The following is a 24,451-nucleotide window of genomic DNA, read 5'->3' on the forward strand; positions in this document are numbered from 1 at the left end:
TGCATGTTAAATTACATGTTTAAACAATACAGGGGTTTACAGCGTGAATTTGAGCTAACATTTTGGCACCCCCAAGTGACTTTGCCTTTCCTTCTCCTTTAATACTTAAAATGGCAATTTTCTATTTAGGATTACCTAATCGCACATACCACTAAAAAAGTATGTTTTTATGAAAATGGTTTATTTAGATGAAGCAGGGTTGATATGAGCTTGTTTATGCAATATATTTTTATAGAGACCTACATTGTACGGGTGGGTATAGTTTTCCTTTAATAAATATGCCCCTTAGAGTTTCTTGCTTTATTCTAGAACTGTTAATGGCACACAAAACAGGTGGCAACCTACTGACTAAATTTCTCTTTTTGCATGAGAGGTAGCGCAACTGGAGGTAGAACATTGCTGAAGAATCCTGCTGATGGTCAGAGTATATACCAAGGACTTCTTTAAGCATTCTTTTTGAAGACAAAAAAAAATATGGATTTTAGATAGGAGAGCAAAGCAAATTCAGTTTGACACAAAGCTTATGCTAAAACTTGTTTTTTTAAAATAGAAAAATAAAGAATACTAGACACTGTTTTAAATATAACCTTATTATCCATTTATTAATATTGATTGGATGGAGCCAATAATTCCATTAAGAGTATACAGTGTTATGAGTGGATTAAATGACTTTCTTTTGAATGCTTTGCTATAGGTGAATTGTGTATCCGTCTCACAGATATACCATATGGGGAGTGCTGATCTTTAGGGCATTTTGGTCTGAAGCATGGAAATTCCCTTGGCATATTTAGCCATCTATTGAGTTGCACATGTAATGGATAACTATTTCATCACAGTAAAAGAGAAAATATTTGCCAAAATGAACAAAAATGCAACAAATGTATTTTCTTAGTAAAACAAGTTTTGTCATGTTTTTTTAATGACTTTTAAAGAAACTGTAGATCTGTGGTACATTGTAATCCTTGTAATGTCCATCAATAAAGCCTTTTCCATTGTTGTGCACAAACCAGCAGGTAACACTAGTTGGCATCCCAGGGTGTGATTGATACTCCTTCTGTGTCCCTCTGCAAGAATTAGTTCATAGTTAGATGCAGTTTTGCTCCAAATAGGGCACAGCAGACTTCCCAAAATTGATAATCACCCCCTTTGTTTTATTTCAAAGTTTGGACCTGCTCAGTATATGAAATTAGTGAGGAAAAAGCTGTCAAATTGTAGCTGCAAATACTGAAACAATACAACATGACTAGACCTAGTATACATTATACTGTACATTTTACCCATAAATACAAATTGTAACTGTAGGGCTAATAACCACTATTCTTCTGTAAAGCCCTATATGTACAAGTATCACTTTAAACAAACAAATATACATACTATGGTACTTGGGTTACAAACATAATTTCCAAATGTACCAGGAGTCCTTTCTCCAGTCACAAGCATAATACATTTATCTTTCCTTTATGCACACCCAACCTTTAGTAACCCTCGAAGACCATATATATATATATATATATATATATATATATATATATATATATATATATATATATATATATATATATATATTTGGTTTTGATTTATCACCCTTGCATGATTTGCCTACATCTGCTGCTGGTGGCATATGAACAAGGGATATAAAGAGAGCAGTAAGTTAATATAAAGCCATAGTAGTTTCACATCATTGAAGGGTAGTCTCAAAATCTGTTACTGGTAATATGCTCACAAAAGGCACAAGCTTAAAACTGAAACAATATATTTCAAAAAAATAGTCTGGATAATGTAAAAGTGGCATACCAACCTTGTTACGGTAAGTTTCTCTCCATTTATATTCATTGTAGCAATGGACTTCTCTGGGTCACTGCCTGCTCTCACGTCGTAAATACTGACTTCAGGTTCATTTCTAAACTGGCCTAAAAGGAGTGGGGTACAGACACATATAAACAGACTGAAATGGACATGATTATACAGGTATGGGATCCCTTATCCGGAAACCCATTATCCAGAAAGCTCAGAATTACAGAAAGCCTGTCTCCCATAGATTCCATTTTAATCAGATGATTTAGAATTTTAAAACTGATATCCTTTTTCTCTGTAATAATAAAACAGTACCTTGTTATTGATCCCAACTAAGATATAAATATCTTAATTAAACCCCTATTGGGTTTAATTAATGTTTTATTGGTTTTTTAGTAGACTTAAGGTATGGGGATCCAAATTACAGAAAGACCCCTCATCTGGAATACCCTTGGTCCCGAGCATTCTGGATAACGGACATTTCCATTATTGATGTGTGGGTCGACAAAAACTTAACCCATGTCCGACCCTAACCCACCCATTCCCAAGCTGTGGCCAACCCAAACCATGGATCCACATCTACTTATATACCCGTGTCCAACCTACCCCATCTCTGACATCACTGAGAGGGTGTGGCCTATGAATAAATGCTGCCGGGGCATAAGTGGTTCTCAGTTAGGTCATGGGCGGGGAGGGCGGCAAGAAGAGCTCGACCTGATCCGATGCAAGCCGCTTCTGTTGTGCAAATGTTGACCTGAACTTGCCCAGCCATCACATCACTAATCCATAGACAATGGAAATACACTATGAGGACCCTGAAATACTGTGGGTGACTAATCTTCAAATGCCTTCCTGTCAGCGATAATGTAAATTGCCTGTGGGAAATGACTCCCACTGACTTCTACATGAACAAGCTTTTAGATGCCAAGTTTTTACATTTTTTGAGTTTTGGAAGCCTTAATTCGAATTAATGAGTTTTAGCACAAAAAAATAATTCAAATCACAGCAAAAATTCAAATGTTAAAAAATCAGCCCCTTATTCTGCTACTTTATGGGGAATGCATTTGGAAGGGAGCAACTGGCACATACCAATTAACCCATGAGTGGCAGCCGAGAACTTGGTTTCATTTGGAATGTAGAGTCCAAGATAATCTATGTTAACTGGGTGCTTCTTCCAAGCACGATGAAGAATCACCAAGAGCTTCATATTTTCATTAACTGTAATGGTGACATTGCTATTCATCTTCACCGATATAAGGAACCTTAAACATTTATAAGGAGAAAAATCCATTAGCAATAGAAGTATTTCCTGGATCCATAAAACAATATCTCTGATTTCTCTTATTATCGTGAAGATTTCTGATTTGTTAATATCTAGAAGAAAAACATAATAACTCAAAAGCAGAAATAGCTTATTAGTTTAGCTGATTTCTAGACATAAATGTTAGAAAACACATTATTGTGAATTTTGCCATAACAGTATGAGAAATAACAATTATTAATGACATTTTAATTATACATTTGTCAGCTTTGCCTTGTGTGATCTCTACAGAATTCCAGACTTGCAGGACAAGGCAAATATTTTCTTTGCAAAAACCGAACAAATGAAAGACTCTTCTCAGTATCTAAAGGTGGAGTAGGCAGCTTATCAGCCTGTGTATGAGACCCTCTGACATTCCTACCTGACCAATATCTGCCTGAAAATTAGGCAACTTTAAAAAAAAAAAAAACAGTTGCGACTCAACAATGCAGTCCTTTCCCTGAAGGCCTGCATCCCATCAATGTGATCTGATCATTGGCCCCAACGGCCAAATGACTGGATCAACCTGATATCGCCCACCTCAAGGTAGGCAAATTGGGAAAAGATCAGAATCAGCCTATCTTTCAGTGTATGGCCAGCTTAACTGTACTAGGATAAAGAAGAGATCTATACGTTACAGACAATATATCAATCTAGACTAGGGATGTAGCGAACATCGCCAAAAATGTTCGCGAACCCGTTCGCGGACTTTCGCCAAAACTCGCGAATATTCGCCAACTTTGCGAACCCCATAGACTTCAATGGGAAGGCGAACTTTAAAACCTAGAAAAGCCATTTCTGGCCAGAAAACTGATTTTAAAGTTGTTTAAAGGGTGCCACGACCTGGACAGTGGCATGCAGGAGGGGGATCAAGGGCAAAAATTTCTCTGAAAAATACTTTGTAAAAAAAACGCAAAAAAAAAAAAACGCAAAAAAAATAACGCCAAAAAAACCCCGCAAGCTATTCCTATGTATACGCAAAGGCGAAAAACCGAAGCGAAAAAACGCGGCGCAAAAAAAACCGCGGCGAACCCAAAATGGCGAACATCGCCAAAAGTTCGCGAATTTGCGGACTTGCGAACACCCGATGTTCGCGCGAATTAGTTCGCCGGCGAACAGTTCGCTACATCTCTAATCTAGACATGGTAAGCTCTCAATCTACCGAGGCTGACTAGCTAAAAAGCTCCATAATACTTTAGGGTAACTATACTTTTTACTCAGCTGAAGTCTTGACGCTTATCTCATTTTGTCACCATACTGTTACAAAACCCTAACCCACAAAACCTGAACTGACACCCTACCCTTACCCACAAAATGTTGTTATTGTAGAACCCATGCCAAACCCATACCAGCATCGTCCACTCTGCACACTATTTTGCACATGCCTGTGGTTCCCAGAGAGGCATTCTTTAGGAACAGATGAGGAGTCCAGTGATGTTGGTGGGCTGGGCCCACAGGGAGCAGCAGTTCTATTAACTGGGCTGGGCTGGCAACAAGTGACAGGGGATTTCCCAAATGGCGTCATTGTGCTACTGCCACCCAGTTGCTCTCCTTTGCATTTAAGATCAGTGTTGCGATCAGGCAGCCACTGCTAGCCAAAGCAAGATAAGTAGCATGTGGTAATTTGTTGTATAAGTGCATTTCCCCAGTCTGACCATGACCCAAACCCACTTTTGTTGTCCAAGGTTAGACCTTAACCCACCTGATTAGGTCAGCCCATCCCTAAAATGTATGTAAGCTTTTTAAACTACATACTCAAACCAATACTTTTTGTTGGTTAAGTAGCTACTAAAGTACACCCAAATTACAATGTATGTTGGAGCAGTTAGTTTCACATAAATATTATTTTCATATGGGGATCAATATATTGAACAATTTCTTGATCAATTTATTCTCCATCAACCTAACATTTAGCACAAAATAGCTCAGCCCTGCTGTAAAAACAACTATTTATTGAAATAAGGCTCATGTTAGCATGACTGCATTTCATAGATAATATGAACATTTTTTTTGTAAACCTACCCATTTTGGTCCATAATGCTTGATTCTGACCATGATATTATTCTGCTATGGAATGCATCTTTCACAGTAATCTTCTCAGGGCTAATTTCAATCTTCATGTTTTGTTTCTTGAAATACATTCCAATTGTCCCAAAGTAAGTATTTATTTTGCCAGCTTTGGCCTTTTTGGCAGTAATTATTTTCCCATTCACTGCTATGCCTACACAGTATAGAAACAAAATACTGACTATGTACATATATATGTCAGCAGAACTCTAATATTTGAACACAGAAAAAACATTGAACTTTTGTTTAGGTTATTTACCACTTTGATAAAATCAGGGTGGTGATTATTTTTTCTGACTGATATTTTAACACCTTCCCTTGCCACTTGTTTGAGAGGATTCAGACTGGTGAAGGTATGGCATTTATTATCAGGGATGCATGGGACCTTGTGTTTCCTCAATAATATATATTGTTTAACTGAATGGTTAAACTCAGATGTAAAACCACTTAACAAAAACACATGACATAATATAGTAGGTTTACCACAGGTGTGAAACATTTGTGCCAGCAGACACTGGGGGTGTCTACTGGAACTTTTATAAAGTTCATGCAGCGCATATTTTGTTTGCAAATTGTTGGCGCATGTTTTCCCCTAAACACGTAAATTTTGCACTGCTGTGCCGTCTTTCCTTTTTTTGTGAATTGCAGTGAAATACAAATTGTGCATAAAAATTTGCAAATGAGATTGAGATTTGCATGAGCATGCCTTCTATACGTGTATATTATGTGCCAATATAGCTCCAATTTGCAATTTGCAAAATCAGTCCTCTATCAAAAGAAACACAGTATTTCTTGTCTCCTTTTTTGGTACCATCTTCTTCCTCTCTTTTAGGGCTCCTTCAGGTTTGGGGCACGAGTCTGCTCAGTTCTCTCCCCCTCCCCCTCCCTTCTCTTGTTTCCCCTCCCATAAGAATGCTAAAGCAATCACTTCCTCCACCCTTAGAAATGTATGATCTGAGCTTCCAACGGCTATAACTGCAGCAGGAAGCTAACAAGACCAAGCTAAAATGGCAGCTGCTATCAGAGGGAGTTTCTAGGGTTCTTTACTATGGTATAGAAAAGTTTTCTGCTGAATAAATATAGCATTCTATGTGGCACTAATGTGGCGAATCTATTGGCGGTAAAATGCCAAAATGACTTTCTTTCTCCTCAAAAGACATTAACACTGCAAATAAAAATTTAGCAATTATGTTTGCACATTTAATGCACCATTCTTGTCCATCTTTATAAATATAAACATGGGCAGGGCAAATATGTTCACTGTGTGAATAATACTGCGCTGCGTGAATTTTATGAATGACTCCCACTGACTGCTGGGGAGCCCATGAGTGGACTGGATGCACTGGGGATAGATATATCATTTGAATACTTATTGCATATAAAATATACATGTTTTGTCAGCTGTAAAAGAGACCTGTCACAATATTTAACTTTCTTGAAAAGGAACCCTACTAGATTAAACATTGCATCAGATTAGTGGATGGCTAAAGTAAATAATAAATATATATATTTAACTTCATCTGGGAAAATAAATTAATTTCCTATTATGTATTTAGCTAAAGATCTGTATTCTCACATTTGTAATTATGCTGTATAAAATCCAAATAAAGGAATTACAAAACAGATTTATCTTTACATATTGCTTACCTTGTTCAGGATCTGACACTAAGTTCAAGATACTTCCAGGTTGAGAGTCAATATTGAAGCAGACAGTTGTTTGACTTATTGGCAAGTTTATGATGAAGTGTGGATCATCATCAACTAGGACAAAAAGAAAATCCCATCTTAAATATAAATAATTCTGAATGTAACTTTTTTATAAATTTCAAATATTGCAGAAGTGTTGCGCATTTGCTCATTATTTTACCTTTTTTACAGAAGAGGTAGAATACATTTGATTAGCCATGTTAGTTGCTTGTCTGACATTTTGGATTCAAGCCTCTGTTGGGCTTATAACAATGTTACAGATATAGGAAATTATTGTTATTTCAGCCACCCAGGTTTATAGTTGAGTGTTCAGGAGTACTGAATAGATGTCAACCTAAATGATATTTTAGCTGGTATTTAAGGTGTATCTGACTAATTCACTTGTGTGTCTTTACCCCAAGGGCAAAGCAGATCTGGTGTATGGTCTACTTTCCCCCACCTGTGTTTTGTAGGCTAATGGAGAGAGGTGTGTCTATTCTAATCAACAGCTCTGTGTGGCTGTACTGTATGACACAGCTTGAGTGCAGCTACATGGAACGAAGCAGAGCAGGGTTCTTCAAAAGGAACTATAACACCTTTTAAATGTATGGCAGGGAATCAGATATTTTGTAAACAAACATGTTTACCAAATGTAAACATGAATAAAATGTTCACATGAAGTAGGCAAAAAATGTGCTTAATCTTACCTAACTGACGTATTTCAGAGTCAGGGGTACGCGTAGGTGTAGGTATATAAATGTCAGTGGATCCTTTTACTTCGGCTTTTGGCACTGTTGGTGTTGGTTGAGGTAGATTTGGGGGTATCCTAGAATTCACAACCAATGCTGTTTAAAGGAAATATATAAAAGTGTTATTTTCAACATTTTAGGGCAAGAAACAACAATATCAAAAAAATTATATTCTATTTTTAACATATTTTAATAGTGAAAACTAAGGGGCAGATCTACTCAGGCACGGATTTTTGATGAGGCCCAGCCGCACCTGAAGTTTGCTCACATATGGAGCACTGGGTACAGGATGCGCAGAAAACTTCAGCAAATGCTGTCCCCAGTGCTCCGAGATAAATGGATGCCCATGCACGCAATCCTGAGCATGGGGAGGGGGGATGCTGTAATGCCGTAATTACAAATCTGGCATTGGATCTATTAATCTATTTAAATTCAGACTGGGAAATCTTGGTGGAATTCCCACAATTATAAACACGTGTTTATACTTTCCTGACAGTAAGAAAAATATTTAACAAGTTGGCACATTTTTCAATGGGTTCTTGACTTTTTTTTTTTTCATTTTAAATGTGACAGTTTCAAACCTTTTCTATTGGGTGTTAGGGGCCCATTTACTAAACAATTCTGAGATAAAGTCATATTTTTTTTACAACTTATAGAACATTTTGGGATGTATGCGAAAAGTTCGTTAAAATTCCACAAGTTTTTTGCGGTTTTCGTTAAATTTCCACGAAAAAATCGTACTTTGTGCAAAGAATCCGAACATTTCAGAATTCGTTAGCGCTTTGTTAGTGGTTCCTCCCTAACTGTAATGCTGTCATTTGACCTAACAAAAGCCAAAGCTCCTGACTCCCGATTACCCGGGAACATAAATTTCCAAATAAATATACCATGGGCTGTGCCCATAGTGTAAACAGTTTATTATTTAAAACAGTATAAAAGTATTGCTTTTACAAATGTCTCAAAAACATTTGCCCTTTCAAATGGTCACTTGGTTTACCCATGATACAGAAATAGTTCTTGATTATGATAGGCAGAGCTAGTGTTTCCTACCCTTGTATATCTGCTTGCAGTCCACCAGAAGTTAGGGCACCCCTGACATGTTTTACGAAATATCCCTCATTTTTCACTGCTTTATGGCATAAAATTCACCAGTGTATTTTCCCCACTATAATTGTATGCACTGGCAAATTTACACAGAGCATTTCAGCCTGCAAAATTTCAGCAGAATACGTTAACAAAAACATTAAGTCCAATTATTAGTAGATGTGCAATGTGACCACGAAAATACACCTAGGGGTATATTTATCATGCTGTGTAAAAAGTGGAGTAAAACATTACCGGTGATGTTGCTCATAGCAGCCAATCAGATGCTTTGCTTTGATTTTCTAACTGTTGAAATCTAGTTGCCAATTGGTTACCCTGGGCAACATCACCAGTAATTCTTCACTCCACTTTTTACACAGCATGATAACTATACCCCTAATGTATTGATTCAAACTTTGACAGAAGTTAGATGAGGAGTAAATTCACCCTTTAGTTATTATGTTGTAGTTTGTACAATAAAGAATAAATCCAAACTGACTTTGACAGCATCCTCCTTTGGGATCTCTAGGCGAATCAGCCAACATTCTTTCATTTCCATTTTCACTTTCAATTAGTAGGGAGGTGAAGGGCGTCACAAAGTGATGGTCAATAGACAGCTGAAGGATAGTCTGTGTAATGTTTCTTTTTTCAGCTGCTGTAGCTGCCAAGTTCCTGCAGGGAGTAAATTAGCACATAATGCTATGCTATTTGTGTATTATTTAATCATTATATTATAAAACTGGTAGCTAGAGCTGGAGAAACTAGTTTGTGTTGATTGGATATTCATTTGAACAATGACTACGTAAAGGAAATTTCTCATGAATTCTTTCTCCAAACGCCATTTTCTCTCCCTCACATTCCTCATATTTGACTTTGTCTCACACTAACCTTTTGATAAATACCCAGACAATTTTCCATTTGTCAGTTGCAGAGGACATTTTGAGGTTTAAATAAAACATATTCCAGTTATGGTGTGATCTCATTGCAAAATAGGTTGTGTAAAGTCGGCTGCCATCTGGTCATTGTAATCTATAACTATTAGAGCCCACAAGCAGCTGAATAGGCTTGGACATGAAATTACATCAAATCGTTATGGCTGATTTACCTCTCTGCTAAGAGCTGGTTGATGGTGAGTTGAGCCCAGTATTGCTTGGCAAAGTCAGGGAATGCATGCTTGCTCTCCTCAAATAATTCATTTAGCTCTTCTGCTGCTTCTATTGTTTCAAATACTAAGTCTGCATTTGCCTGAATGAAAAAAGAAGAAGATACTGTATATTTTTCTGCTAGTGAGTCAAATAATGTCCCTATTGCAGGAATGTTTAAATGTATATGTCTGTTGCATTTTTTCTTTCTATATATAAGTTTATTATTGCTGCAAATATCTGTGTATTTTATTTCCTAGTGGGACCCCTTTTGTACCCACTAGGTGGAGCCACTGCACTTTAAGATACCAACTTCTCAGCCTCTCCCCAATTTCATGGAGGTTTCAGGTTTGCTAGATTGTTGCAGGTAAGCTCCAGGTCTAAGCGAGTATGATCTTGTTCTAAGCAACTGTGGCAAAAAAGAGTTACACGTGTATGCACCCTGTGCTAATTACTCTTTGAAAATAGAAAAGAGTTAAAAGAAAAGCTGAGATCTGCCATCTTGAAATCTTTCTCAATTGAAAGTGTTTCTTTCAACAGTTGTTCAGCTTAACACATCAGTATTTAAACCTAAATATAAATATAAAGTTAGGCATTGTTTTATTTCTTACTTACCGATGTTGCACTAATGATGCTCACTAGACCTGGAACACTGTCAGGCTTGAGTTTACCTGCAACAACAATCTCATCACCCCCAAAGTAGTTGTGAAAACTGTTCTGAGTCACATCTGAGACAGATTCCATTGGGTAGTTAACAATAATGTTTTTCAGGAGGGGAGTAGATACTTTTTTATAAAACTCCTAAAAGCAAAAAACAAAACAATATATAAGCATTCATTTTGGAGGACATTTGGCCTTAGCTGGGATCCAAAGCATAAAGAAAATTACCTGGGTTGTCACAAGCAAGTTGAGCTGATTACCAGGGGTTCAAGAATTGTGAAAAGAAATTAGTACTTTAAAATGGGCTGATGACAGCCCAGCGCTCAATCATTTAATATCAATTTAATATCAGGCTGGGGCTCAAATGCATTGATTATTAATGGGATTATTATTACACTGTGCTAAAATGTTGGAAGGCCTTATAACTATCTGGTGTGTATGGAACCATTTTTCATAAAAAATGCATCCTCAAGAAGCAACTTTAGCTTACATTACATTACTAAGCCATAGTTTTATAAAATTAAAAACCTTTAGTTGAGCAGCAGTATCCTGCTTCCCATAAATTCTCTGAGCCATTCCATGGTTCTCCTGGGCAAGTCTTTCCAAGAAATCATAATCCACATCAAATCCAATGCCAAGGGAATGTAGAGCAAAATCATCACGGATATTTGTCCTCACATTCTTCTGAATTTTAGACAGTTTTATCTCACCTAAAATCACATTGTTTTTACATAAAAGAACTTGTTATACCACACTATCAACAGTTTTTATTATTGAACTATAAATCACAATATAGTTACCACTTTAGTAAATAATGTTATCTTTAGCTTATGTAAGTATAAAGATATTTTTATCTTACCTACTGTTGGATCTCCATCAGACACCAGCACAATCAGGGAAACTGAATTGGGCTCCAGCATACCTTTGTTGCTGGCCTCTTTGAGTATAAATATTGCTCTAAGCAAAGCTTCATTAATGTTAGTACCTGTTAACAAGAAGAGCCAATTAACATCCTCTTTTCTGAAACAATTATTTACAGATTCAGCATATGCCACAAATAGATAAGGACTTAAATCATATGAATTTTATAGTTGTGCTGTTTACCAAAGCTGCATTTTTAAAAGATATCTATTAGCAATATGATAAACAGTGACAGAATACATTTTGTATATAGTTGGGTGTAATTATATAGTAGGTGTCAACATTAAAGGGTAGCCATGTAAAGAAATTCCCATGGAGTTCCCATGTCAGCATGGGGGTTGTCTTAGGCCCTGGAAACTATATAAGGGGATGGAGTGGGAAAGATACTTTTTGGTTTTATTGAGATCTTGCATGGACACCAGGAGCCATAAAGTAGACACTTCTTTAACTTAGTCATGGCCCTGTGGGTGCAGGCAGCTCCTGTATTTATACCGGGTTTGTCCTGTTGAAGTAATAGACAGTAATGCTACATAGCAAGGACAGCTAAGGCCCAATGAGGAGTATACAGTAGTGGAGTAAAGGGTCAGACAAATATGTTGCCAGTGATCAGTGTGGGTAGGCTGTTGTATGCTAGGTGGATTGCACAAGAAAGAGTAGATGTGGGATCCTGTCCTAGGTGGCAAGAGGCTGTTCTTTTTTGTGCTTTTGGGTTACACTGCTGTAAGTCTGTATGATAAGATGCCACTCAAGCCTTGCTAGGTATGTAAAGAGTGCAGTAGTTATAGCTGCGATAAAAGTTCAACATTTTGTTTTACTGCAAAGTGTGTGACATATTCTTATAGTAAAGACCTGAATGGCAAAATGAGCTGTTGGTTGACACTCACCTCCATTGGGCTGGATACTTTGAACATATTTTGAGGCATCCTGTTTTTCTACAGATGAGGCATAAACCAGTTCATCTTTCCAACACCGAATATTATGGTTGAAATCAATAATACTGAACTGGTCATCGGGACGCAGGTCTTCCAAAATAGATTTCATAGCCTCAACGGTCTAAAAGGACATGCACAATGAAAGGACAGATGCTTGAGTAAAGCCTGTTTTATTTGCAGATCTAAGGTCTTATTTACCACTATGGGTGGCACAAGTACAAGACAACTAAGGGGCACAAAAGTACCTTAGAACAGGTTGTAAGGACAGTACCCCAATATTGTTTAGTCTCAACCACATACTGCTCTCCCAATCCACATTTGTATTGAAACTTTAAAAAATGCTGTGGCTTGGTGTACCAGATCCAAGGATGTTTGTTATTCTTACGGACTGCACTCCAATACTTGGTAGTGGAATAACCAGCATCCTTCACTGACCTCCAGTGCCTAGCTCCAGCAATGCTGAGGCTGTAAGCATCTAACTGAAACTATTGAATGTAGGTCAGTTTAACACTCACCCAGCCACCTATGTGGCTATAGCATCTCCCCAGACCTAATATTACTTCTTTGGAATTCTTTCAGTAAACTAAAGATGTGTGTATTAAAGATTTGTTGATTTATTTTTATTTGTTTGGAATACTAGTAAACTAATTCCAGATAATGAAAGAAAGAGCCTCCCTTCTCCCAGCAGCTAGCAGCATATCAGGAGGAGGCATTAATTTTACATTTACTTCTCCAAAAATTTCTCTAAAGAACCAAGGAAGTGGGATTATACAGTGGCATAACTGCCAGGGAAGCAGGGGCCTGCACTTCTTGCTTTGTCAGTTAGTGATTTTTCTGACGCACACAGGATAAAACAATACAGAGTGAGGAGTGAGGGCTTGCATGTACATCCTGCACCTGTGCCCAGGCAGGGTTAGTTATGTTACTGGGATTATAGGTCCTGCACTGCTAAGATTAACAAAAAAATATATTTTTGTAGAAATTTTATCTTCCATAAGTCTCCTACAGAGTTATGTACTGCCTGTTCCTTGTATGTTAGCTTTCTATTTCAGTTTTCTTGCTATATATATATATATATGTTAGTACTGAGATAAGTGCACTTAAACTTTTCCTTTTACCTGTTTCATCTTCAAACCCCACATGGAGCCACTGACATCAATAACAAATAGGATATTCTTAGGAAGAGGAGACAGATTTTCTGGTGCAATGAAGTGCAGGAAATATCCATTGAAAACCTGAAAAACAGTGATTGATTTAAGAAAGGGCACCTGGGAACAATAAATAGCTAACTTTTTAGCCATCCCAATCAATCTAAATTTATACTGATTGTAGCAAAATACATTAGACTTCATTTACAATGCCAGGGGCACTTTGCACATTGCCCCATGTTTTGCATTGCACTTTATGGTTAGCACAGTGCTACATTTAGGGGGCATGGCCATAAGCAACTGGCACATTCTATAGGTAAGGACATTACATTCATACAAGGCACTTCATTCAGAACACTTACTAAATGGTTACTACTTGCTTTACTCTTACAAAAAATCTTGTGGTAGTCATTGAAGATAAACACTACTCTTTTGGGCTTGCAAACTTCATCAATTAATGAATTATTACAAAAATGGGAATTTAGATAAAGTGACAGCATTAACCCATACCTGCATGAACATCTTACTGTGAACATACCTGAAGGTGGCTGCTTTTTTCCCTTTTAACATCATACTTTACAAGGAGGTTTCCATTCACAGCTGTGGTGGAGCATGTGGGACATTGTCGCTGCTCATCCAAAGTTGGCTTGAATGAGATGTGAGCCTTAGGAAAAAGCAAAAGAAACCAGTGAACTATGTAGAGGAAACACAGAAATTTGGTGTTAGGAATCAACTCTGTTGTTACAAAGCTGTTCAGGATTTTAACATTCTACTTTATACCATTAGGTATTCTCTGACACTTTTGTCTATATATTGTCTAGATATGGCTGTTAAAAAACATCTGCACAAGGCACAAGTATTTGAAGTATGAAATCAAAGACTCATTGCTTTGAGATAGTGAGGGGATTAGATTTTCTGGGGCTTTGAGTGATGTTTCAAGCTTCCCAATTGGCCATGCAGCTTCCCACCATGACATTGGTTTGTTTACCCAACATACCAGAACCACTTTCCTATTTTGCAGAAAATTTCCAGTTGATTTAAACATGCACATATATGTACATAGTGCAACAATGGATGGGGGGGCCACAGCCTAGAACTATAAATGACAGATGTCATTCTGTCTAGCTCTGGCTATATACCACAAATTAAAATGTTTGGTGATGTCCTGCAGCAACTGGGAGACTTTGCAGGGCACTTTTACTTTTTACTTGCAATCTGTATTTTTGATGTAAACACCTGTATGTACAGCACTGGGTTAAAGGCCCCGGACTAGCAATCTGTGGATTCTGGTAAATGCCAGAGGGGCTGCTGTAAGATGCAATAAAAGTCACTATTTATTGAACTTGTGGATGCCTGTTTGGGCCAGGGCATATTTTGAATCCCAGCCTGAGCCTTTTGGGAAAAAAGTTGGATCTTTAAAAATAGGTGTTAATGATAATAACAATAATAATAATAATAGTAGTAATGCCAACAATTACACAAGGAGAATCATGTCAGCAATGGTACTTTACCCTTCCCCATCTTCAATACATATAATTAATATTAATTATTATAACCGTTTACCTTTTTATCTCCTGTTGTAATTTTGACTAATTCAGCAAAATCTCCTGTAATTGTTTTGGGAACATTAACAAAACTAAATCCTTGTGGTTCTGTAATATAAACATCAACCTGAAAAAAAACAAAAATGCCTTGCTGAAATAATTGATCAAACGCCCCGCACCCAATTGATGAACTTAGATTTAAAACATAAATATTAAATAGATTACATTCCCCGGAGCACACTGGATGAGATCAAACACAGTTATGGAACTGTTATCTGGAAACTTCCACAACACTGCAGTGCCATTTACAAAAGTGTTCTAAGAAAACAATTCTTCCTTTCTACCGATTTGTTTTAATAATGACCGAAGTAACTTGTACTCGATAGTAACCAAGACTCCTTAGTCTATGTTGCTGGAAAACAATCCCATTATTCAAACGTTTAGCTGTATTTTGGTAGGCTTTAGGCAGAAAATCAGCTCAATGCTATCAGGTCTTCAAAAAAGATACATTTTTCTGGGTAAAAAAACATATTTTTTAACCCTTCTTTAGGAAAGTATGTAAATGTACTATATCTAGCAATATGGTAGAGGCCTATGCTCTGAATTACCTCTATTTTAGACCATCACACATACATACACTATATAAGCTTCCTTAACCAATAATATAATATTAGAGACCTACATAAAATCACTTAGACTTCAGTCATGCATCTTACTTTAGGGTAGAGTGTATTTCCAAACACACGTTAGTAGTATTAATGAAATGTCACCCCTCACAATCATTAAAATAAATGTGCACTATGCAATGACCTATTCCTGAACACAACTGTGAAATGTAAATATCAGATATTCAATAACTTGTAGGTCATGTTACTTACCTCTAAATGCTTTGCCAGTCTGCCAGGTTGAACATAGACAACATGCTCATAAACTCCTAACTTGCGACGCAGGGCTTCTTGGTAATGAATTTCAAACTGTACTTTGGTTCCCGGTGGCACATTTAATTCAGCTTTAAAGTTTTCCATATCCAGGGAATTAGTCCTATAAAGAATAAAGTATGGATTTGTTTCATATCTGGTATAGTGAAATTACAGTGCAAATTGTGTTTTTCTGTAAAATATAAATTCCATGATTATGAGTATGTCCTGTCATTTAGCTAAATTATTACTAAATGTTCCCATGCACTGTAACTTGTTTAGCTTGCTGAAATTTTCTCTTACATAATAGATTTTAGATAAAATTAGATAAATAAGACAAATAATAAAATACATCTAAGTGCATATAATGGAAATAATAAGAAAGTATTTCTAGGCACCTCATAGCATGTAAGAGGATAAAGTAAACTGAGCATAAATTAACCTTATAAAGTCTGCTTTGTGTTTGGTTTTCCCCCAGCACATAGGGCAAAGATGGAGACTTTGTACAGGTTGGGTATTTACCAAGGTGGGATTAATAAACTCTGAGTAGAGTTTTAGTTTAGTGATGAGTGAAGCTGTCCAATCTCACTTTGCAAAAAGATTTGCAAAACTTCACAAAATGCATTGAAGTGAATGGCCATATTTTCACAGCAACAGTTTTTCAAAGCAACTTTTTCCAAGCAAGATACATTGTAGTTTATGGGTATTTTTTTTCTCCGCCGCTCAAAATACATTGGAGTTTATGGCCACTTTTTCTCCGGCCACTTTTTATTTGCTGTGACTACTTCCATGCAGCATATAGTGGGTCTATGGTCTATGGGGTCTATTTGTTGCTGCACAATTTTGAGGCACTTTTATAAAAAAAAAATTACGTAATTTTTCTATGGATTCATACTGGCAAAAAAATGTACTCATCACTAATTTCATACTAACTTTCTTATTAATTACCATAAGTGTTAAAATTTGCTTGTAAACCACCAGGTGGCATCACCTCACAGCCCAGAAGGCATGGTTTGAGATTATCAGGGGTATGGCAGAAGCCAATGCAGGGACATAAAATTATACCAGCATAAAGAACAGATTAAGAGGAAAATTATAGGGTAATGTGGCCTTTTACCATAATGATACTTACCTCATCAATCCAGCTGCTTTGCCTCTTGCCCTTGCTTTTGAGTACATGTTTCTGGCCACAGATTTCTCCTTAATGGACCCACTAAATGTGATACCATTGACATTCCTAGATGGATAAGAAATCCCTTATAAACATATTCTAAATTGAACGTTCGAGCAAAATGCTATTTACAATAACATATACTTTGTCCTGAATATGTTCATCTCAAGCAGGGAACAACAATGTAGGAAGGCTTTGGGCCCAATCAGAGAGTTGTAACCTATACCCTGTGAGAGGGAGGTCATTTCATTTGGCACAAGGGTAGCATTGGAGGTATGTCACCTTATCTATAAATGGTAATGGAGCACATGGTTCTGTTTCTCAGATCTCCATCTGGATATGCTGGAGTACCTGAGGCAGGAAACCTCAGTAAAGTGAAGTCAGGCCTATTGTAAGAGAAGTTGGAAAAGGGGTCCTGAGAGTGAGGACTTCAAATAGCGGCAGGTAGCTCCTGATGCAGCACACTCCAGGGGAATGAGATAGACGGTATTAGCTAGCAAGAACAGCTTTAGTCACCATGTAGTCACATGTAGCAGTTCTCTACCTAAGAGCACAGCTGGAAAATACTTCCCCCCTGTCTAACAGGATTTCTGGGGGTGTGATTAACTGTTTACATATTAAAACCCTGTATAAACTACAACATGGGTGGTGGGGGAGGATTTGGGGAAGCAGCATTAATTGTATAATTCAATCTCTTTTGCCATGATTTCATGAAATACAAATGAATAGTTATGTTGCAAAAACATTAAAAATAAATCACCTCAATTACTTTCATAGAAAGCATATATCTATCCACACTCATGCAACTCACATAGTAAAGTTATTGATGAAAGCTCCTTTAGGTATCTGGATATCAAATGCAAGGTTCTGTGAATGCTTGGCATTGTTCACCACTTTGCTTCTAATCATGGTGTTTACAAAATGTGAAGTTATACTGGATTCAACCTTGTAGCTGTGAAGAGTAATTGAATCTTCTGTAAAAACCTGTTGTGGGGGGGGAGGGTAAAAAAAAGACAATTCATTTTTTTTTCTATAAATAACATGAAGAAAGATGACTGTCAGAAGTTTGATTTTAGCTTTTATGACAATCTAAGTACTATCTTTAGAGTAGCATCTACTACATTCAGGCCTGGATTTGTGGCGAGGCCACAAAGGCCTAGTGCAGCACAACTTTAGGGATGGCATGCCACCCGGCTGCACATACACATGCTTGCATACAGAGCACTGGGAACAGGACGCGCATCATGGCAGCCTCTGGGCACCTTCATTACAAATCCAGCACTGACTACATTGCAAATGGTTTATGCAGATGTCAGTAGAATCCTATAACCCTGATGCAGAAATAAGTTTAAAAAAGCTTATTTAGATAAATGATTCAGTAAGATGGGCTGCATCAAATGTTCCTTTAATAAACATAAACTGGTAAGGTTTTCATAAGCTATGGCTACACAGAAACTCAAGAGGTTTTTAGTGCTTCCAGACATACTAAGAGGTAGTAGACAAGATTGCCAAGCAATAAATCAAAATCCTTAGATATAAAAATCCTGCAGTCAAAACACGTCCACTTTATAGTTCATTGCCTTAAAGCAGTGCTGTCCAACTGGCGGCCCCCCCTCTGTGTGGCCCCCCACCTGTCTGGCTGCTTTGATGGCTTACTCTTGTGTAAGCTTTAAATGGTATCAGTACTGAGATTAACTGCCCCCCCTCACCTCAGATTCAGGCTGTAATCAGGCTGTATTGTTTAAATATGTAATCCCCTGTACTGTTCACACCTTTTAATCTCTGCATTGTTCACCCCCTGCAGTGTTCCCACCTCAGGCTCAGGTTGTAATCACCCCCATTGTTCCCCTGTTCACACCTCAGGAGCAGTAGAAACCCACAAATAATCCCTGCACACTACAAAAAGTACATATACTGAGGTGGTACTGCAATTGAAAAGTTTTTTAATATATAGTTATTGTGCAGACTGTAGGAGCAGTGCCAGCATTGTGTCACTGTAGGCTGCCTGTGTGTGAGCATAGGGCAAGCAGAGTATTGTACACACAGGCAGGGTAGGGAAGGCAGAGTATGGCACACACAGGCCAAGTTTGGCACAAACCAGCCAAGAATGGCACACACAGTGAAAGTATGGCACACGCAGGCAGGGTAGGGAAGGCAGAGTATGGCACACACAGGCAGGGTAGGGAAAGCAGAGTATGGCACACACAGGTAGGGTAGGGCAGGCAGAGTATGGCACACACAGGCCAAGTATGGCACAAGCAAGCCAAGAATGGCACACACAGTGAAAGTATGGCACGCAGGCAGGGTAGGGCAGGCAGAGTATGGCACACACAGGCAGGGTAGGGAAGGCAGAGTATGGCACACACAAAGGCAGGGTAGGGCAGGCAGAGTATGGCAGGTTTTTGCTGTACTACAACCATTAATATGGGTATGGTCATGTGATAACATGGGTGTGGTTTCAAGTGGGTGCGGTTTCAAAAAGGGGAGTGGTCAAAACTGGCTTCCATTATCGGCCCTCCACCACGTACGTCGGAAAAATTCCGGCCCTCGGTACAACAGAAGTTGGACAGCACTGCCTTAAAGTATTCCTACCCTTAGCTAATTTTTATGTTCTACTCCAGTGCTGTCCAACTGGCGGCCTGCGACCCCCCTCTGTGTGGCCCCCCACCTGTCTGGCTGCTTTGATGGCTTACCTTTGTGTAAGATTTAAATGGTATCAGTACTGAGATTAACTGCCCCCCTGCATGTATTGTTTAAACATGTAATCCCCTGTACTGTTCACACCTTTTAATCTATGCATTGTTTACCCCCTGCAGTGTTCACACCTCAGGCTTAGGCTGTAATCACCCATATTGTTATCCTTTTCACACCTCAGGCCTGAGTGTAGGCAGAATAGGGTAGGCAGAGTAAGGTACATCGGCAGCATAGGGCAGGGAGGGTATGGCACACACAGGCAGCATAGGGCAGGGAGGGTATTGAACACACAGGCTGGGTAGGGCAGAGTATTGCACACACAGGCAGGGTAGGGCAGAGTATGGCACACAGGCAGGGTAGGGCAGAGTATGGCACACACAGGCAGCATATGGCAGGCAAAGTATGGCACACACAGGCAGGGTAGGGCAGAGTATGTCATACACAGGCACCATATGGCAGACACAGGCATCATAAGGCAGGCAGAGTATGGGCACACAGGCAGCATATGGCAGACACAGGCATCATAGGGCAGGCAGAGTATGGCACACACAGGCAGCATATGGCACACACAGGCATCATAGGGCAGGCAGAGTATGGCACACACAGGTAGCATATGGCACACACAGGCATCATGGGGCAGGCAGAGTATGGCTCACACAGGCAGCATATGGCACACACAGGCATCATGGGGCAGGCAGAGTATGGCACACACAGGCAGCATAGGGCAGGCAGAGACTGGCACACACAGGCAGCATAGGACAGGCAGAGTGCTGCCTGTGTGTGCCATACTCTGCCTGCCCTATGCTGCCTGTGGGAGGTGAACCTGGCAGGGGTTTGTTCTGGGAGTTTGTTAGTTGGAAATAGCCAGTAAATGGTCCCTAAGGTGTGTACTTATGTACTGGGGGTTGCTGTGCTATCCACAGGGGAGGAGAAGTCATATGGATTTTAGGGTGTGTCTTAATATGACATAATATAATTCTTTCACATATGAATGATGGTTGATATCCCTGCAGTGAGGACCAAGCATTTGGGTTTTTGCTGCACTACCACCATTGTGATAAAATGGGTGTGGTTTGAAGTGGATGTGGCTTAAAAGGGGGGTGGCTTCCATTAGCGGCCCTTCACCATGTATGCGCGAGAAACTCCGGCCTTCGGCACCGCCAAAGTTGGACAGCACTGTTCTACTCAATAGCAAATTGAACACTGAAAGCTAGTGATGGGCGAAATGTTTCGGCAGACATGGATTCGCTGCAAATTTCTGCGTTTCGCCATTGGCGGATTGTTTCGCATAACGGACGAAAAAATTTGCCGCGGGAAAATTCACCGTGCGTCCAAAAGTTGTCATGGCCGACAAAAGAAAAGCTGCGTGACAAAACAATAGCCGCGGGCGACAAAAGAATAGCCGCAGGCGACAATAGAATAGCTGGGCGACAAAAGATTCGCCGATTCGCGAATCTTTTAAAGATTTGCGAATTTTTTGGTGAAACGGGACAGATTCGCTCATCACTACTGAAAGCCAAAAAAAGTTATGAACACACTTACGCACTGCTGCAGATTCTCAGTTAAACAGAGATCAGAACTGGGCCATTGTAGGACATTGTAGGACGCCCTACTCAGGGGATGTTCCAGCCATGAGGGAATTTGAGAAATGTGCCTCAGGTGGCAGCACCCTGCAGGTTACCAGGGGGAGTAAAAAGCTGCTCCAGGTAACTTTAGAGCCAAATTCAGTTTTTTTAAACCAGAATTTTAGCTTTTCAGGGTGGCAGAGGGGCCTGAAATGCCCCTAGTCTTACTTAAAGATTAACTTTTTCCAAGCCTCACATCTTTTAGGAGGCAGAAATAGTTTCTCCTGCTGTATTTCACTGTACTTCATTCATTCATAATTCTAAAATGTCCACCTGCTGAAAAGAAACCCCACTGCATGATGACATCCCAAGTATGTTAAGTTGTGGGGATCACAGAACAATGTCACATTAAAAAAAATTACATTTTCAGAGCTTTGATATAAAAATATCACAGTATAAATTTTCACTGTAGGATTGAATCGGTCAAGGGTCTAAATACCTTTGCAAAATGCTGTATTTGCCAAGTATGTACTGAATTACATATTACCAAGGTTTAAAAGCTACAAAAATATATTTCTTCTACTTTAAAAAATTATTTTCTTCCATGTCATCCATTAAGAGTTTTTTTTTCTCTAAATGTGAACATTTTCAAATTTCGTGAACATATTTCTTGGGCTTTAAGGTACTGCCTCTTTCATCAGTGGTTTTTGAGTCTGAAAGGAAGAACAGAATCTACTCTCCCAAAAGTCTTTTTTTTTCACAACTATGTTTGAAATGCCAAAAGAGCATATTAAATATTATTTTGGTAGGAGGCTTAGACACACTGGCTATATAATGAGTGTTTCCTTTGTCCTACACGTTAATAACAGATCCACCTACATGTTTTAGTTTCATAAAGCAAGTCAGTGACCTTCCAGTCATGGAAAGAGTCAGCTAATGGTTACCCAGAACTGACCTTGGATTTTTAGTTTAGCACATACCTCACTGTCATCATCGTCACTGAGTACGCTTCTCTGTGAAAAGGAGAAACTACAGTTAGATCTTATAAATCTTATAAATCTTATTTTCCACACAATATTTTTTACTTTTATATTGTCCAATGTATCCTTTACCTACATCAAATTACACATTTGAAGAGAAATATTCAGTTCCCACCATTTAAGTTTTTTATGACCAACCAGCTGTACTAACACCGTTTTTCTGGCTTGTCCCTGGATGATTACATTAGTTGTAATACAAACCAATATCATAAGACTTGCTATCCTTAAATCAAGTGGTTTATTGCAGTTAACTGTTACATTAGTCATCATACTTATTATTAGACATCGTGCTTATTGTACTGTTTTTTATAAAAACATTCGGGTTATGTAATAAAAGGCACTAAGTTTGCCCAGGAGCAGTAATCTATAGTAACCAATCAATAGGTAGTATTCATTGGTCAACTGTTTCAAAACAAATATCTTATTGGTTGCTATGGGTTACTGCTTTGGGCAAACTTAATGCTTTTTATTACATTTAGGGTAATGTCTTTTCTCATTGCTTGCAACAGCATCACTTTAACTGTGATGTCAAATGCAAGTATTGTTTTGGCAATTTTGTGAAGCATTAAACTATTATAAATTCTTAAAATAAAAAAAATAACAGGAACCCCCTACATTTTAGCCCACCTGAAGGCAGTTCTCATGATCTAAGGATCTAAGAGAACAACAAAACTGAAAATGGGGACATAGCAAACTCACTGAATAGGAAAGCAAACATACTGTGGAAAAATGTCCAACTTTCGTCAAGAAGAAAAAAGACAACATCAATGAAGTGATAGCAAGGGTGAGCATCTGTATGCTGCAGCACAATATACTATGGAGAATAAACTGGCAGCTGGATAATGGGGATTACTACTACAATTACTATTAAATAATAATAGTAATAATAACCCGAGAAGCTATTTTGTGAAAATTTCTGTCAGGGATACTTGTTTTCAAAATCTGATCACCAATGATTTTCAGCTATATATATATATATATATATATATTACAGTAAAGTCATTTGTACTTTGTTGTAAGTACCTAATTCCTTTTAACAAAAGTATTGTCCTATCATAATGCAGTTGTTTTATAGCTGCATGCCTTATGACTGTCATTCAGTTAGCCCCACTCACTACGGCTTTCAGTTTCAATGCCCAAAAATGTGTTTTCATGTTTTATTTATAATACTAGAACTTTGATCGCTATATAAATTCCAGTAATTTGTGGTCAGATAATTCTCAACAGATTTGCTCAATAACAAAATTCTGGCAGTGCAGACAGTAGGTGATAACAACTGACAACCTAATTCATACAATATAAAAAGCAATTTGCCCAAAATAAAGGACAAGATAATGCTGATTTAGAAATATAAGGTAAATCATCTGATATGGAGTTACATATTATATTGCAAACTGATTTTTATTCTTCTATAATATCTATAGCCCTCAAGTTCTGAAATAGGCAGTCCATGTAAATCTATATGATACTGAATAACTGCACAGGTATATGACCATGAAACATAGACATTGGACTCTGAACATACAAGATTTTGTTTAAGTCCAACTCTGTGAGACATTGTGCAAGTCCTGTTATCTGTATAAACTCCATATACCAAATGGCTAATTTAAAGGGCAAAGATTACATCCACATTTATGCAAAAACAAAAAGACAATGCAAAAACAATTTGACTATAAGCGATGATAAGAGAGCTAATATCATAGAAATTATAAGGGAAACAATACATTTCTTTTTTGTCAAATGGGTCTAGGGCCAACATTAATAGCATTTTTATATTTCACTTACATTGAACAAGAAGTGTTTGGAAAAAATATTTTTTTTCAGGGCCAGTCCAAGAATGATAGCAGTCATGAATGTATATTCTTGTGGCATTGCACTAAAGCAATGAATATTTCTAGCTAAGTAAATGAACATCCATGATTTGCAGTGTCAGTTTGTGCAATCTACTGAATGTGTAAGCAATAACAATTTGGTTTGGGAGGTAAAATCAGAGAATATACTGTATATCTAATTTTTAACTTTAGGAATATGGTCTGTA

At 38.1% G+C, this 24,451-nt stretch overlaps 1 protein-coding gene across 1 annotated transcript in view; it reads right to left on the reverse strand.

Annotated features, from left to right (window-relative positions):
* Nucleotides 1-574: 574 nt before the first annotated feature.
* itih2 (inter-alpha-trypsin inhibitor heavy chain 2) overlaps nucleotides 575-24,451 on the reverse strand; it is a 28,975-nt gene continuing 5,098 nt past the window's right edge. Inside the window, 19 exon segments of the mRNA NM_001045795.1 lie at nucleotides 575-1,064; nucleotides 1,799-1,910; nucleotides 2,884-3,056; nucleotides 5,117-5,315; nucleotides 6,809-6,922; nucleotides 7,555-7,692; nucleotides 9,179-9,351; nucleotides 9,785-9,924; nucleotides 10,437-10,622; nucleotides 11,010-11,191; nucleotides 11,341-11,466; nucleotides 12,287-12,455; nucleotides 13,453-13,569; nucleotides 14,021-14,146; nucleotides 15,046-15,153; nucleotides 15,905-16,067; nucleotides 17,076-17,180; nucleotides 17,926-18,098; nucleotides 22,354-22,386. Coding sequence (NP_001039260.1) covers nucleotides 917-1,064; nucleotides 1,799-1,910; nucleotides 2,884-3,056; nucleotides 5,117-5,315; nucleotides 6,809-6,922; nucleotides 7,555-7,692; nucleotides 9,179-9,351; nucleotides 9,785-9,924; nucleotides 10,437-10,622; nucleotides 11,010-11,191; nucleotides 11,341-11,466; nucleotides 12,287-12,455; nucleotides 13,453-13,569; nucleotides 14,021-14,146; nucleotides 15,046-15,153; nucleotides 15,905-16,067; nucleotides 17,076-17,180; nucleotides 17,926-18,098; nucleotides 22,354-22,386 — 2,685 coding nt within the window. The 3' untranslated portion in view covers nucleotides 575-916.

This window comes from Xenopus tropicalis, chromosome 3, assembly GCF_000004195.4.
Source record: "Xenopus tropicalis strain Nigerian chromosome 3, UCB_Xtro_10.0, whole genome shotgun sequence".
Taxonomy (NCBI): domain Eukaryota; kingdom Metazoa; phylum Chordata; class Amphibia; order Anura; family Pipidae; genus Xenopus; species Xenopus tropicalis.